Raw genomic sequence first — 16,343 nt, forward strand, 5'->3', positions numbered from 1 at the left:
CCCATATTCCAGTGTATAGCTCCATGGTATTTTAGTTCTTTTCTGTGTATTTTCTTTACTTTTACAAATCAAGTGTTTATGTATTTCATGTGTGGCCCCAGACAATTTTTCTTTTTCCAATGTGTCCCAGGGAAGGCAAAAGGTTGGACACCCCTGGTCTACATGATAGCGGTACAAAATTCTGTCTGAGCAGGTTCCCTCTGGCTATTTGTCCTGCTTGTTTTCTTTCTGCTAATGTTGGAAGACTGAGGAGGGGAGGCACGGGGTGCTTGGCCAATTGCTTAGCTTGCTGTTTTCAGTAGAATATTCCCGATGTTCATCACTTTATATAGAACGTTTGCTCTCACTAATGTTCTAGAATATATTCTGGCACCAGATCTCAAACCTGGGCTTTTCTACTACAACTCTTGCCAGGCATCAATGTGGCTGATGTGCCTTTGCCTCCTGTGGGTTCCATGTCCTACAGTATATTGGCCAGTAATTGCATTGGCCGCTGGCCGGAGAGGAATAAATAGCTCGGCTCACTTGGACGTTCAGAGAGTGACACAAGGTGGAAGGAATGCAGCAAAGTCCCAGTTGGGTTGAAGAAGTTTTTGGGTCTTCAGTGCAGACAGTCTGCTACAGTGCTTCAAGATCCCGACCAAACCAAGTGGCAATGGTGCGGGGGTACAAGTTATAATTGAGGCACCCCTCATCTGTAATTTCAGGGGGCAAGGGGAAAAATGAAGAGCATGGTGAGCAGTTTTACATGACTTTGTTGCAGGATGTTTATTTCTTCTTTAAAATCGTTTGAAGAAATACAAAAATGAAGTGAAATGTCTCATTGTTTTTATTGAAATCTCTCGTTAATCAAATTCACATTTTTTTTTTTTTTTTTGCAAATATTGTCTTCATTCTCCGGTTAGAAAAACAAATAATAAACGAAAAACAAAAACAGAGTGTTATGTGACACTAGCAAAGTCAAGGGCAGTGAGTGTGGCACCTTTTGTAAGTCCAGACAAAAGGAGAGAAGGTGCAATTGTGCAACTCTCGTGGAACACTGAAGAGAAAGAGGGAACGGCGCCGGCTGTTACTGAAATGCGACTCCCAAAGCAGCCGTTAAGATGTCAATGAGACGCCAATGAGACGCCAATAAGATGGCAGGAGGTGCAATTGAGCAGCCGTAGAGCGACATATTTAAGATAAAAGGAGGGTGAGGTGGCAGGAGCAGAGAGGCCAGTCCTTAAAATAATAAATCCCACCCACCCAAATTAGACAACAAACAACACAAAAGTGGATTTAAACGATTTCGGGGCTTGTGTTAGTGCCACAAAGCCAGGTGCATTAATGTAATGCCTGCGTTCTAAAACCAGGTTATACAGAAACCTTCAGTGAACATGCTGCCACCCTAAATCTCCCCCCTTTTAACCTACTCGTGCACCCACCTGCCCTGTTTGATCCAGTTCGGTGCATAATACAGAGCACATAAAATGCCTTCAACAATTCTTTCCTAATCATTTATAGAGTCTCTAAACCTTCTTACACCGCCAGGGTGGACGGACCTCAAAACCTCCCCCGGGAATCTATAGTCATTATAATGAAACAGTTTGATTGGCAGCTGTGAAACGCCACTCACACTCTGCCTTGAAGGCATTCGCAGCACTATGATTGGACGGTCACCCAACTTCTTTAACCACGGAGAGGAATGTAAGACCTTCATCACCAAACATCATTAACCTGACTTCTGGCCATTCCTCATTTAGGCACTAGAGAGTCGACACTCCCAGCTTCCAGGGAGGCAGAGAGAGAAAGAAGCCAATAAAGTAACTGTTCCGTAATGGATGGAGTAGAAGGTGGAAAGGGAACACGGACTGTTCCGCCCTTCTGTTAATTGAAATGAAGGATTAGTTGCAGTCAGCAGCCTCGGATCAGCGCCTTGGCTTGTGGACAGCACACAGAGCAGGTTAAGGCCTCTGATTTGTTAAGATGTTTCACCGTGAACATCCCGGATTCTTTTCCGGAGGTGACTGCAGAACTCAAACATTGTGGCGCCCAGACTCTGGTGGATTAGGGAGCGAGGTAAGCGACCCTGTTGAGGAAAGAAGAGAATAATGTCAAGCAAAAAAGTACCAGTCAGCCCTCACGAGACTAATGTCCCCACTGGGGATGTTCCAGAAGGACAAAAGGCCAAATCACTGGACTCCAGAAATGGCAAGGAGTTTGTATGTTCTCTTCTATAGTGGATCCAGATAAAAAACTGGTGTGAATGGTTAATAATATCAAAGTATGTTGGTGCCATATAATAATAACAACGATAAGGCTGGTACCTTCAGATCTGTGTTGAGGACCCAAATGAAGGTGCACATAGAAGGATTCTTGGGGTACTTAAGTACTAGAAATCCTCCTGGGCCATTTTCTCCTCTGTAAATAAACAAGAAAAATTAAGAGAAAAAAAAGAAGTTAAAAGGATAAAAGGTAAATTTAAAAAAGAAACCGATCCTTTGCTGGTTGACACTGCACAATAAATAATATTTGAGCGGCGCCACCACTGAAAGTCGTCTGTAATTAAAAAAAAAACCTCGTACCGAACATATTTTGTGAGTGGAGGTCTGGAAATGTGTGTGGTGGAGATTCCAGCAGAAATGTATCGATCCTTCCTTCTCTCAATACGTCGGACATTAACAAAATCCCTGTAAGGAGAACAAATAGATTATTCTGGTCCCACCCTCAGACCCAGGTCCTTCACTTTTTCGAAACTTCTGGTTTATAGAAGGCAGCTAAATATAAATGGGGTGCCACATACCTGGGTGATACCATGCCACCAGCTGCTCCTGCTGCTACATCATAGGATACGAGTGTGTTATCATCTATTCGCTGCAAGACCTGGAGAGTAAACCACAGCAAGGCATTCAATAAATATAAGATAAAGATAATGACCATGGCATAAGAGAAGAGCTACTCCCTAACTGCCGCTTGCTTTCCTGTAACAAGAAGAAGCAGCTACTGTATATAGAGAGCCGCTAGCACAGTGTAGCCTTCTGGCTGGTATTAAATGGCTCCAATCAACCTTGGCCAATGGTAAAGTCACGTATCTTATGTGCCGTGGAACCTCCCAGACTTTACTTTCAGAAAATAAACTCAGCAGAAAGTATGTAAGTAATAAACTAGATCTACCAAATGTCATAGTTTTACCCCAAGTAAAGTTACACTGACCTGACACAGAGCCACCGTCCTATTCCATAAAACCATCTTTTCGGGCTGCAGGATGACCTCCTGGTACACAGTTTCCGCAGGGCACTGCATTAGAGTCTATGGAAGAAGGAGACAACTAGATGATAATCATAGTTACAAACACAAGGTCATAGAAGACGTTAGCATACAATATGTGGTCTCGCTGAAATATAATCTCCCACAATGCAAACGGAATCTCCAATGCCCTACCTATCCCAAATAGGAGTCCTAATATAGATAAAGGGTGCCCTTCCTTGGCCTAATTCGGCTTCATGTTACCTTCAGGATAAAAGTCTTTCCGTGGAAAGGAACCTCTAATGAATACACCACATCTCCAGCATCCTGAAAGAGAAGTTTTTTCACATCAGGAAGAGCAAAATAACTTCCCCCAGCAACAGGGAGCTTTGCTGTAATAACAAGGGGCTAAAGCACAGGGCTCTATTAAAGTGAAAGTTACACTTATGCTTAAAGAGATACTGACACCAGAAATGTAACTTTTTTTTACATTTATCATAATATTGCCTTTGAAACCTACTTATAACTTTGCCATAAAGTATTTGAACGATGCTTTTAAAATTACCGGTTTGTTCTCCCATGAAGGGGCTGCCATATTTGTGCAGCAGGAGTTCATTAGCATTAGAAACTCTAACCGACAATCAGGTTGACAAAACAGTCAGGTTTATAAACTTCAGCAAACAATAACTTACAAAAAAAAACCTCTCAGCAAAAAACGATCAACACGACCTATAGGTAACTTTTAATGTACACTCATCTTTTAAAATGTACTTTTTTAGTGTCAGTATCACTTTAAGAAGACAGAGATCAGCACACACACACTATAGGCAAGGGGTTTATGGATATAAAGTGGCACTTACACTGCTCTTCTCGAATTTCCAGTTAGCCTCTTGGCTCAGGATCTGCTCAATAACCAGCAAGGCCTCTTTTCCCTGTCGAACATACTCCCGCTCCTGTGGTGTTACTGCCTTCCTCCCGGCTGCTTCCTCTTCATCATCAAATTCATTATCTGACCCTGTGAGGAACAGAACCAATGTAATGTTATGTAGTGGAATCAGTGGAACAGAAATGGAGAGGGACACTATAGTGGTGACTCAGAAAGAAGTGAGCAAAAGAGAGACAAAGCTTTAAAAGGATTTCTCTAATGGGCACCTGCAAATGACTCTGGAGGAGAGTAGAACTGTCCATCTGAGAGCGCTCCATTGTATAGAAGAGAGGGATGGGTAGCCGCAGCTTGAGCAGCAATATACCCTGTGTAAAACAAAAGAAAAATAAATTGGCTTTTGGGAGACATGCTAAAAACAGTTATAGTGTACCCCACAAGATGTGTTAGGAGAACAATCAACATTTAAAAGGGGACAAAAAAATGCATAAAGAACAAGATTTTTTGGAATTAACACTGATTAAAAACCTTGTAGAATTTTGATCACAGATGCAGAGGGAAGAACTTGAAAAGGACCAGTAGCGCTGAGAATATTGAATCACAGGAAAACATAATGCCCGTGTGATGCTTTCTGGTTATCCAAAACGGCATATACATAACATATACTGGCACTTTTACTGGCTTCTAATTCATCTCTAGTGTCTGTTGTGTGAATGTCATGGGGGTCTTATACTGCTGGTAATATATACAGGATACTAATAGCCTGAAACCCCTAATACATGGGAACCATAACACTGTGCAAAATGGCTCAAATCCGTTAGTGGGGACACTCACATCTCTCCTCCTCCGCCTCCTGAGTCAGGACCTTGAAGTCAAGGAACCAGGTCTCCAGCCAGGCCAACACAAAGGACACTATTGGCAACACATAGCCAAATGCCCCCTTTGACAGGAGCTGGGGGCAAAAAGAATAAACATAAAGCGAGTCCAGAACGTTAAGCTGTGCCTTTAAATAATGTGTTATTTTAGGTAAAGTAGTGCACTTGGGGGTACTGCTGGGAACGTTCTTATAATCGATTTTCTTATTATTTCACTACTCTCTTCTCACGAACCTTTCTGCCACTTGTAGCGGCTTAGGCACAATAACCAGGAGGTGGTGCTGTTCTTACAAGTTCATATTAGCAGTGTAAAATATATATATATATATATATATATATATATATATATATATATATATATATATATATATATATATATATATATATATTTATTTATTTATTTCTCCTTGGTCTGCTTGGGGGACACAGGAACAATGGGGTATAGCTAACACCACTAGGAGGCAGGACACAACAAAAAAGAACTAATCCCTCCTCCTATACTCCAGCTCCCAGGCGGAGCCAGTTTATATATATATATATATTTATTTATTTCTCCTTGGTCTGCTTGGGGGACACAGGAACAATGGGGTATAGCTAACACCACTAGGAGGCAGGACACAACAAAAAAGAACTAATCCCTCCTCCTATACTCCAGCTCCCAGGCGGAGCCAGTTTATATATATATATATATATATATATATATATATATATATATATATATATATATATATATATATATATATATATATATATATATATATATATATATATATATATATATATATATATATATATATATATATATATATTATTTCTAGGGTTGTCATTTCATTTCATGTTTGTGTAAAAAAATTACATAGTATAATAATTAAAAGTCATAACTGACGACAATATACTCAGGATACTGGCATGCAGTGTAATAATCAGAGGCTTATGGTACTATCTGCTATTTGGGGATCTCTAGAGCAAGAGATAAGGATATACAATATAAACTCACTTACTCCAGACTGAATAACCTTCACAATGAGAAATGCACTGGTCACAAGGGTGGTGATCTGGAAGAGAGTGGCATTCCAATTCACAAACAGAACATGTTGCGGTCGGGTGTATACGATATTATTACAGCAGGTTCATCGTTTGTTGCCATTGTTGTGCTGCACAGATTAGAGGAGACCTTGTTCAAAATGGCATTGTAAAGGGTTAACTCACCGCAATGGCCCACCAGTGACGAAGGCGCACTATGGCGTAAGCGAGGATGAGGACGGAGAAACGGAACACTGCGAGAAGCTGTTGAAAGAGAAATAAAAGACAGTGTCACACAACTTGGAGCAGGAAACGTAGTTGGATTGAGGGGGTAGGTACAAGTCTGTGCGTTAAGGATACTTACAAATATATCAAAAAAGGAGTTTTTAAAATCATAATACAAGATCTCCTCCTCCAAGTTCTTCTCAATGCCATTATTAGTCTGTGAAGAGAGACGCAAGACAGGAGTCAGACTGTTAATATACCGAACAAGCTTATCCAGGTTTGTCTCTACCCGTCTCCCTCTGATAGAAACTTATTTCTCTGCACCCACCGCTCTGTACCCCCAGGTGAGATCAATGCAAACGCTGTTACACTTCTACACAAACAGCCACATGATAGATGAGCAAGTCAACTGCCCGCTGCCCCTTCCATTGCTATCTGTCATCTGAATCAGTTAATGGATCTGAGTAGGGCCTGTGGCAGAGGAAAGCACACGGCTATGAGATCCAATCAGTCAGTGCCACATTCATGCCCAATGCTCCATATATACAGAGCCTGAATAATCACTTCACTCATTGTATGGACTTGCTGTTTGTGAGGGTGCACACACTTGTATATGGGGCGTGTGTATATAGAATAATAATGTATTGTACTGTAGGCATTATATAGTGAATAAAGTACCCCCTCTTGTAAAATATAAGGGTATTATAAGTTACCGAGGAGTTTCATGACCATATAAAAACACGAGGCCGAAGGCCGAGTGTTTTTATACAGGTCATGGAACTCCGAGGTAACTTCTAATATCCTCATATTTTACAACTGGGGGTACTTTATTTATTATAATACACAAATTTTAGTGAGTCATGTGACAGAAATGACATCACTACTCACCGTTTATAACTGATGACATCACTACTCACCGTTTATAAGGATATAATTTACAGAATATTCATGGCTTTTGTGTATTATATGAGCATACACACACCACAAGCTGAGGTTGCTGAACTGTGACATGACTTAACATCCTCATTTTATAGTGTGAATGAGCCTTGTGATACACATGACAACACTAAATTCTGACTATGGCTTGTAAAATGACTAAGCACTAGTTATATATTACAGTATAACTATGTATATACGTGTCCTACACATCTACACTCATGTTTCTTAGATGTGATGTTTATTATATTCCCTTCTCTATACTCATATTTGTCTGGTACATGTTGATCTTCGTTTCATCTCTCCATCAAATACTGTTTTTAGTTTACAGTCTAATTCTTGAGCCTTACTAGCGATTTACACCTCATATTCACATTCATTCTCTTGATTGTAGACTTTGACAAAAATACACTGACCTCTTGGAGAGTCTTTTTGACTACATATACAGTGAACAGAGGAGTGTGCAGGAGTGTAGAGGACTAGGTGCTTAGATTGCAAGCTCTTTTGGACAGGGCCCTCTTTACCTCCTGTATCGATTACAGGCAGTTTTTGTATGTGAAGTTGTATGTTCAATGCAAACACCCATTTATTGTACATAGCTGCAGAATAGGTTGGCACTTTATAAAAAATAATAACAATTATAATAATGGTTGTGTTTCATAACATTTTTGTGCTCAGAACCAGTTATGACTTATTTTAAATTACTTTTTTTACTGTAAAAAGAAATTTCACACCACCTAAAACAGTATGTTGCCCCAGTTTTTGACCCTGGTTATGAATGACTGAAAGAGGGGGACTAGAACATTTAACATTTTAGCATTGCCCACTACCACCCATTAATTCTCTAGAATCCATAGCAAGAGATTATTGTAAACAGAGTGCAACCTTTAAAATAATAATATATATTTTTACAGACGTATATAAAGAACATATACGTATATTCCAATAAATTTTCATGCCACAATAAAGACGGGCATGTCTCACTCGTGTCGAGTGAAGGGGAAGTAACAATGAAGCAAGTAGTACAATCACATCATATGTTCCTATGTTTTGTGCCCGGCTATAGTACAGTCTGTGCAGGAAACAACCTTCTCAAATGGAAAGTAATAAAGATCAATCTGCTACTGCTCACCAACTGCCCTGAATTTAGTTCAGGAAAGGTAATGACCAGAGAAGAGAAGCAACAGGACTAATAATGATTCATACTGGTGACTGTATGGCACTCCTATGTCTCACACCTTTGAAATGGAATATGTTGTTTATAGGTAATCAGTACGCGGATACTAGTTTTATTTGCCCGTATACTCACATTCAGTTCAATGATCCAAAGCAGGGAGATAAAAAGCAGGTCAAAAGTGACAAACAGACAAAAAGTTCGGCGCACGTCGGATATCGCCCGCCGCTGTTCTCGTGGCAGAAGGGAACGTGGAGAGAAGACGTGGCTCTGGCTCATGGAGGCAATGGCTGGAAGGCTCCTCTCCAGATCCGGCTGGAAATCCCCAGGAATTTTCGTCATTTTGAGAAAAGGGGGCGCTGAATGATTAAAAGCAGGAAAGGGCCCAGGTCAGCAATTCATCTGGATAGAAATAAAGCAGAGAAACTAATGATACATAATAAAACAAACAAGTGACATACATTATCAGTTACACAGATTAAACATATAAATATCCATGGGAATAGGGAACACTGCAGGCGCCACTTAGCAATTCTGGACCCAGTCTAACTGCCAGTTTACTTAGCAACAGTCTGGTAGTATAATCCATGCAAACTGGCTACACAGGTATGAGATGGACCTTGTCTTGCAGCCAAATATGCATAAACCAGATTTAACTGTGTTCCCCTTGTGTAATGATCAGCATTCCTGTGCTTGGTTTTTATTTGGTTATAGAGGAGACACCATTAAGAAAGGAACTATAATCCGAGAAATCTGCATTTTTTTCTCACCTGGCTTAATCCTAATAACGATCCTGGTTTAATCCTAATAACACACCTGGTTTAATTCTAATAACACACCTTGTTTAATCCCAATAACACACCTGGTTTTATCCCAATAACACACCTGGTTTCACTCCTAGCTAATCCCAATAACACACCTGGTTTAATCCTAATACTACACACCTGCAGGTAGAAGGGAATCAGACCAACTGGCTCATTTATTTTCTGCCCCTTGTGTTCCCTTTATGTTCCCTTTATGTTCCCTTTATGTTGCCTTTATGTTTCCTTTATGTTTCCTTTATGTTGCCTTTATGTTGCCTTTATGTTGCCTTTATGTTGCCTTTATGTTGCCTTTATGTTGCCTTTATGTTCCCTTTATGTTCCCTTTATGTTCCCTTTATGTTGCCTTTATGTTGCCTTTATGTTCCCTTTATGTTGCCTTTATGTTGCCTTTATGTTCCCTTTATGTTGCCTTTATGTTCCCTTTATGTTCCCTTTATGTTCCCTTTATGTTGCCTTTATGTTGCCTTTATGTTGCCTTTATGTTGCCTTTATGTTGCCTTTATGTTGCCTTTATGTTGCCTTTATGTTGCCTTTATGTTGCCTTTATGTTGCCTTTATGTTGCCTTTATGTTCCCTTTATGTTCCCTTTATGTTGCCTTTATGTTGCCTTTATGTTGCCTTTATGTTGCCTTTATGTTGCCTTTATGTTCCCTTTATGTTCCCTTTATGTTCCCTTTATGTTCCCTTTATGTTGCCTTTATGTTGCCTTTATGTTGCCTTTATGTTGCCTTTATGTTGCCTTTATGTTGCCTTTATGTTGCCTTTATGTTCCCTTTATGTTCCCTTTATGTTCCCTTTATGTTGCCTTTATGTTGCCTTTATGTTGCCTTTATGTTCCCTTTATGTTCCCTTTATGTTGCCTTTATGTTGCCTTTATGTTGCCTTTATGTTCCCTTTATGTTGCCTTTATGTTGCCTTTATGTTGCCTTTATGTTGCTCTTGTTCCTCTTTGCGGAGGAGTCTCTGCTTCACCTGACCATTAACCATTACTGTGCCACACACTAGTCTTCTCTTGGCAACTTTACAGTTGGTCTTCCTTTTTAACTAGAATTGTTCTGATATGTTCCTTCCTATTGTGCCTGGCTGGTGGGGGGGGTCACAGCCCCAGGTTGTCAGTAAACGATTTCTCTGTGAGACTAGTCAGGCCTCGCTCTGTTTATCTTTAGTCTCTCAGTCTAACCGCTGCACAGTTACTAGGCTAACTGGACCTTAGCAACCAGACAGACAGCTTGAGAAGTAATAAGTAAACAGGAGAAAAGAAAGAGCAAGTGACACAAGAAGTTGATGTGAGGAGGGGTCAGCTGAGTGCCACTAGTGGGGCCAAGATCTGCTCATCTAATCCACCAATCAGATGTCAAACTGCATCTTTAACCCTCTCAGCCCCTGAGCAAGTCATTGATAAACACAGGGACGTGCAGCAACCAATCAGTGACGAGCTTCTCTCAGGCAGGTGGAACCGTGAAAAGAATCGTCTGACTGGTTGCCATGGTTACTGCCCAGGCGCAAACGTGCCCAGTGTTTATAAACGAGCCCCTCACACGTCCTGTTAATTTCCCTCGTCACATTCCCTGTCCTCTTATCAAACGCCACAAGTCACGGGTTATTACCTTCCCAGAGCCTCTTCCACTTCTTCCCCCAGCCGGTCTCTTTCTCTCTCTCTCTCTCAACAACAACCCGGAAGAACCAGAAGCCGGAAGTCCTCTGTATAGTCAGTGACATCACACACTCACGTGTTCTCGCTCGGCATTGGCCGCTGTCATGATGGGGGCGGGCGGAGGCTCAGTGTCAGTCACGAGCTGTTAGGTGAAATGAATTGTGGGAGTTATCGTAGAGCGCATGTGTAGACGTTAGATAGATATCCCTCCGCGCGTCATTCCTGACTAGAGATCCTTTTGTCAATGGAAATAGCAAAGACAGACAATTTGTTATCCATTCCCAGTCAGTAAAATCACTATTACTCAGGCTGATAATAAAAGAATTCCTAAAATTCACATTTCTAGTGTTTGTGGTGATTTTATAGTTTTTACCTCCTCAGTGTATTGTCCCCATTCACCTCACACTTCGATTTAGAACTCACTTCTGGCCAATATTTATTCAATTGTTACAAAAATGTCACATAAATTGTCTCAGGGGACGACTCGTATGTTTTCCCGCATTATTCCCAGTGGGAAAGTATTTGGAGATCAGTCGCCTATAGTAATGGCCGTGTAATAACTGAGCCAGGCCCGTGTCTACTCTGAGCTTCCCTCACGTTCACTGACATTAAACGAGAACTAAACCCTAAACACGAATGTGGCTAAAAATGTCCTATTTTATACAGTGAACTTATTGCACGAGGCTAAAGTTTGAGCTTGTCAATAGCAGCAATGATCCAGGACTTCAAACTTGTCACAGGGGGTCACCATCTTGGAAAGTGTCTGTGACACTCACATGCTCAGTGGGCTCTGATTGGCTGTTGAGAAGCTAAGCTTAGGCTCGTCACTAATTATCCAGCAGAAAATGAGCTTCCCTGGCTGTAATATAAGCTGATGCTACAGGTTTGCTGATTATTCAATTCTGATGCTAATTGCACTGGTTTCTGTGCTGCCATGTAGTAATTATGTGTATTAATTACTAATCAGCCTTATATTGTGACATTTCTATTCTATGTGTACTGTATATTGTGAGTGGCTCCCTAAGCTCAGTAAGTGACAGCAGCACAGAGCATGTGAATCAGTGAATCAGCAGAAAAGAAGATGGGGAGCTACTGGGGCATCTTTGGAGACACAGATCTTTACTGCTAAAGGGCTGTGGTTGCCTTGGGCTGGTACAGAAGCACAAAACATCACGTACAACATTTAGTTCTTTAGTTAGGCTTTAGTTCTCTGAAGGAGATAGACAGTATAAAGGTGACGATACAGACCAAGTCATTATCTATAAACAGAAAATGAGCCCCAAATAAGTGGATCTCTACATGTATAGCACCTTAATATGCACATCAGGGGAAGGGAGACAGACACCAGGGGCCTTCAGGCTGCAGCGCTAGTGGGCCCCAGACACGTCAGTCTGACTGTACCTAATGAAATGACTTTAGGTGACATTTTTTGGTTGTGGATTGATTGATCCTGGGCAGGTCTGGACTGAGAGATAAAATAGGCCCTGGCATTTCACTTAAACAGAGAAATGTTTTCAAACTGGAAATTCTGCTCTTCTAGTTGTGCATCTGCGCTGTCTTTGTGGCCCCTCCAGACCATATGGGACCCCCAGGTATGGTATATAGGAAGGTCAGTGATCCCAATGTTATTAATAGGAATAAAGATAAATATATAGGAAGGTCAGTGATCCCAATGTTATTAATAGGGAATAAAGATAAATATATAGGAAGGCCGGTGATCCTAATGTTATTAATAGGGAATAAAGATAAATATATAGACAGGCCGGTATTTTTTTCCAGAAAAGGTGGCAACCCTACTTCGTGCTGTTTAAAAATGCCAGAAGAGCACCAGAAGTATAAACCAATATACAAATGCAATGGATCAGCAAGGACATTTAGAAGACTATAGAAAAAAAAAATAAAGTTTATTCTATACATTTCTTGGTGCAGCTTTGGGTCAAAAATCATCACTTGTCAATCATCACTGTCTCATGGGAATTCCCTTCCACAGTTATTAACTTTTATTCCCCTGTCCATTCAGTTTTGTCCCTACAATCAGTCGCACCTTTAATATTGTCACTCTTTAACATTGTTCCTCGTTTCCATTGTAGCCAGTTCAGTAATCCGCCCTCAGCTTGAATTTGTTATTCCTTTTCTGCTTCCTCATTCCCCGTGGCTACACTTGTGGCCTCCAAAGTAGTAATTGCTCACGCACACCTGTCTGTGTAGATAATTCCAATTTCCTTGGTGCACAGTGATAGAGGTAACCGGCAACCTCAAATCTGATATTAAGAAAAGGCACACTGGCACACAAGGCACACTGGCACACAAGGCACACTGGCACACTTTGCTTGACAAAGGGGCTTGCCCCGAAACGTTGCACTTCCGGTAATAAAACTTTGCAAGGTGTTCACCTGCATTCACAGCTTGTGTGTCAGTGTGCCTTTTCTTAGTACACTTGTGGCCTCACCATCTCACCTTGCACTCGGGTACTCACCTCTGTTCTTAGGAACTGCAATCAACACAGATTCCTTTAGCTTATGTACATTGAATTATGCGTAGCCAGTGTCCGCTACTAGCCAAAACTCCTACTACTTACTACCCTTCCCCACCCAAGGGGTAATTAAATGTGCAGATTTATTGGTCCAGTAAGAAGCCTCCCTGCTTAGGGAACTCATTTCCCTAAAGTTTTTTCTATATGTCCAGTGCTGGAGGAATTAAACTGCCCCAGACCAGTAAACCCGATTAACACTGGTTCGTGTGTTTACTTGGTGAAGCTTTAAACAAGGCACCTATTGCTCCTTATATGCTAAAGGATTAATTGCCAATGGTACTCTGGAGAGCAATTAGGGCTAAATGATGGAGCATCTTTATCAGTAGCAGGGCAAGCTGCACCTTTATGTTGGACTAGGTGCAAGGTGCACAGGGGTGCAAGGGAGACCTTTAATTCTTTGGTGCCTCTACCTTGCCTGTCCTGAGTGATATACAAGGGTCCGTTCATCTAGGGCTGCGTATATATCAGTACAACTCACTGAGCTCCATATATCAAGCACAACAAGTTGTGCCTAGAGATGCTTAAAGCAAAGTGCAAAAAACACCGTGTTCTGCACCTGTTGTTTTGCACTTTGGCCCTTGCCCCTCTGCACAGGTCAGGCCCATGCTGATCAATAACCAAGCGACCTTGGTAAATACTGAAAGGAGAGCTGCTCCAGAACTGGCAAATGCTCATTGAGAGCAAAGGGTCAATGGCATGAGATGGTGCTCGTAACATAAACAGGTAGGGCAAATGGAGCTGTGTTAGGAGGTGCACTGGTGGGTCCAAGAACGGGGAGAGAGGTGACTTGGCTGGTGTTTTTAGTTTTGACGATTGCATGTTGGATACGTACAAGAACATATTAGAATTATTGGATATTATTCCAGGATAATTCCCTTAAATTTCCCTTTGATAAGGGGTGTCTATCATACAGCTGAATATGAGACTGGTCTGCTTTAATTCTAAGTGCATCTACGAGACTGGCAGGAGGCCAATCATTGCAGCCAAATTGGAGATGCAGGTGGTTACTAATGCCCTGCTGAGCAAGTGACCTTTCCCCTGACAAAAGGCCACCATAACATCTGTCCCTGTGGCCCCGTTGGCTTCTCCGCTACATGTTGCACCCGCTGCATGTTCCCTAGCACACGGCTCCAGGTTGCAGCTTGTTGTATTTATTGCGCTGTATGTGCTGGGACATAAATCAATTGTCAATTTGGTAATAAAGTAGCGGATAACATTTCCCATGTAGCACATACTAAGGTCACCTTATGTCCTTCTTATTTCTGCTGGTTTGATACGATTCAATACAATTCGAATATTGTCTCCTTTTTAGGTTCAGTAACATGATCTAACCTCAACTCTGCCTCTAATTAGTATACTCAAGGGAAAGTATTCTGGAGGAACACAATTCATCCCTTATAAAAAGACTTCATGAATTTCTGGATAGGAAGAGCACATTGTGTTTTGGGGTAGAGATGTCCAACATAAACAGTCGAGTTCTGCCTCACTGAGCATTCTCTTGAATAGAACAAAACAAACGGAAGTTGTAGAACTGGAGTTTCCGAGATCGGTGTAATACTATAACCCGAAAATCCCCTACCTACACATTAACACATGTCACTGGAATGTTCCTATTGTTATAGGCTTAATGCTTCATTGCAGACAATTTATATCAGGTAGAAAAGAAGGTTTCCTGGGCTGCAGTCGGCATTCCTTGAATATTACTACTGGAGATAAAAGAGATTTTGTTTATGAAAGACTTTATCTACTGCAGGAATGGGCCAAACACCCTGCACGGTTCCTGGAAATCCAGTAAAATCCAGTAAAACAGCAATGACCATTTTGAAAGAGGTTTCGGGCACTGTGGGATTTAACCCCAAAAAAAAAACCTAGTGGTTGCCGTTTACAATGGACCATCTCACAAGGGGACGTCTCTTCTCACTGACACTTCCTCTATATATTCCTTAAAGTGGAGGATGTTGTTGATGTCATAAAACAATAATATTGAGGAAAACGGTTGGATAGAAAAAGAGGAAGGAAGAAATTTACAGCCTAGATTGAATGTGAATATCTGGTTTCCTAAGCGACAGTCCAGAAATATCACAAATGTTCTGTTAGTAAAGGCCGACTGCTGATCACTCTGAAGACTACAGAGATCCCTGGACATTAGCAGAGGAAGCTGCTTCCAGATAAGGGATCCCAGAACTGTAATTAGCACCATAGAGCTCATTTGCAAATAGACGTCCAACTGGGCAAATGCAAAAACATTCTGCACCAAGTGGTCACAGGGCTGATCAACTAAGGGAAGGCAAAAAAGTCATGTGTCTGGGGCACAATGTTGGGGGGCGTTGGGCATTCACCTCTTCTGGAGGGGCAACAGATCTCTGGGTGGCTGAAAAATGGCACTGGCGAATATGCTTCACGTACCACAGGCATAAAGCTACATTTTTATTTATATTTTATTTATATGGTTATAAGGCAACGTCACATCGCTTAAAAGCAGACAAAAATGCAGCAATAGATGAGCCTTTGCAGGCCTGGACTTGTGGAAAGGCCACCTAGGCCCGGGCCTAGGGCGGCAGGATTTTATGGGGGCGGCATGCTGCCCAACCACACCCACATTGGGTCAAAAACACTGGGGATGCGTTGGAGATCCAATCATTTTTTACATTTCCCGTGCACCAATCCCCAGTGTTCCATTCCAGATGATGAAAATTTGCACGAATAAGGGGGTGGGGACAGGGGCGATGAACGGCAGTGGGCCTAGGGGCACCCACTATGTAAATCCGGCCCTGAGCCTTTGACGTGAGCACTATAGGGGGTTGAGTGCAGAAACCCACCCTTCTGATTTTACAGAGACCCCTGTTGTTGTAGGAGAATGAAGGCTGCACCCTCCCTTGTCCTTTATTCTTGAGAAGCTGAAACAAAATACTGTTTCTACCAGGGAAATGGCTAATTTGCTGGAATCCTGGAGTTAATGGCCCGGCACAACTTCTTTCCACACAATATTTT

General features: G+C 41.6%; 1 protein-coding gene across 1 annotated transcript; it reads right to left on the reverse strand.

The window, feature by feature from the left end:
- Window positions 1–862: 862 nt before the first annotated feature.
- On the reverse strand, window positions 863–10,828 carry stard3.L (StAR related lipid transfer domain containing 3 L homeolog). Its single transcript, NM_001086496.1, is given in 14 exon segments — window positions 863–2,068; window positions 2,307–2,400; window positions 2,565–2,669; window positions 2,783–2,862; window positions 3,193–3,288; window positions 3,490–3,552; window positions 4,086–4,240; window positions 4,378–4,476; window positions 4,943–5,060; window positions 5,985–6,038; window positions 6,193–6,270; window positions 6,371–6,448; window positions 8,477–8,743; window positions 10,773–10,828. Coding segments are annotated over 13 exon segments (1,335 nt in total). The 5' UTR covers window positions 8,684–8,743; window positions 10,773–10,828; the 3' UTR covers window positions 863–1,960.
- Window positions 10,829–16,343: the final 5,515 nt, after the last annotated feature.

This window comes from Xenopus laevis, chromosome 9_10L, assembly GCF_017654675.1.
Source record: "Xenopus laevis strain J_2021 chromosome 9_10L, Xenopus_laevis_v10.1, whole genome shotgun sequence".
NCBI lineage: Eukaryota > Metazoa > Chordata > Amphibia > Anura > Pipidae > Xenopus > Xenopus laevis.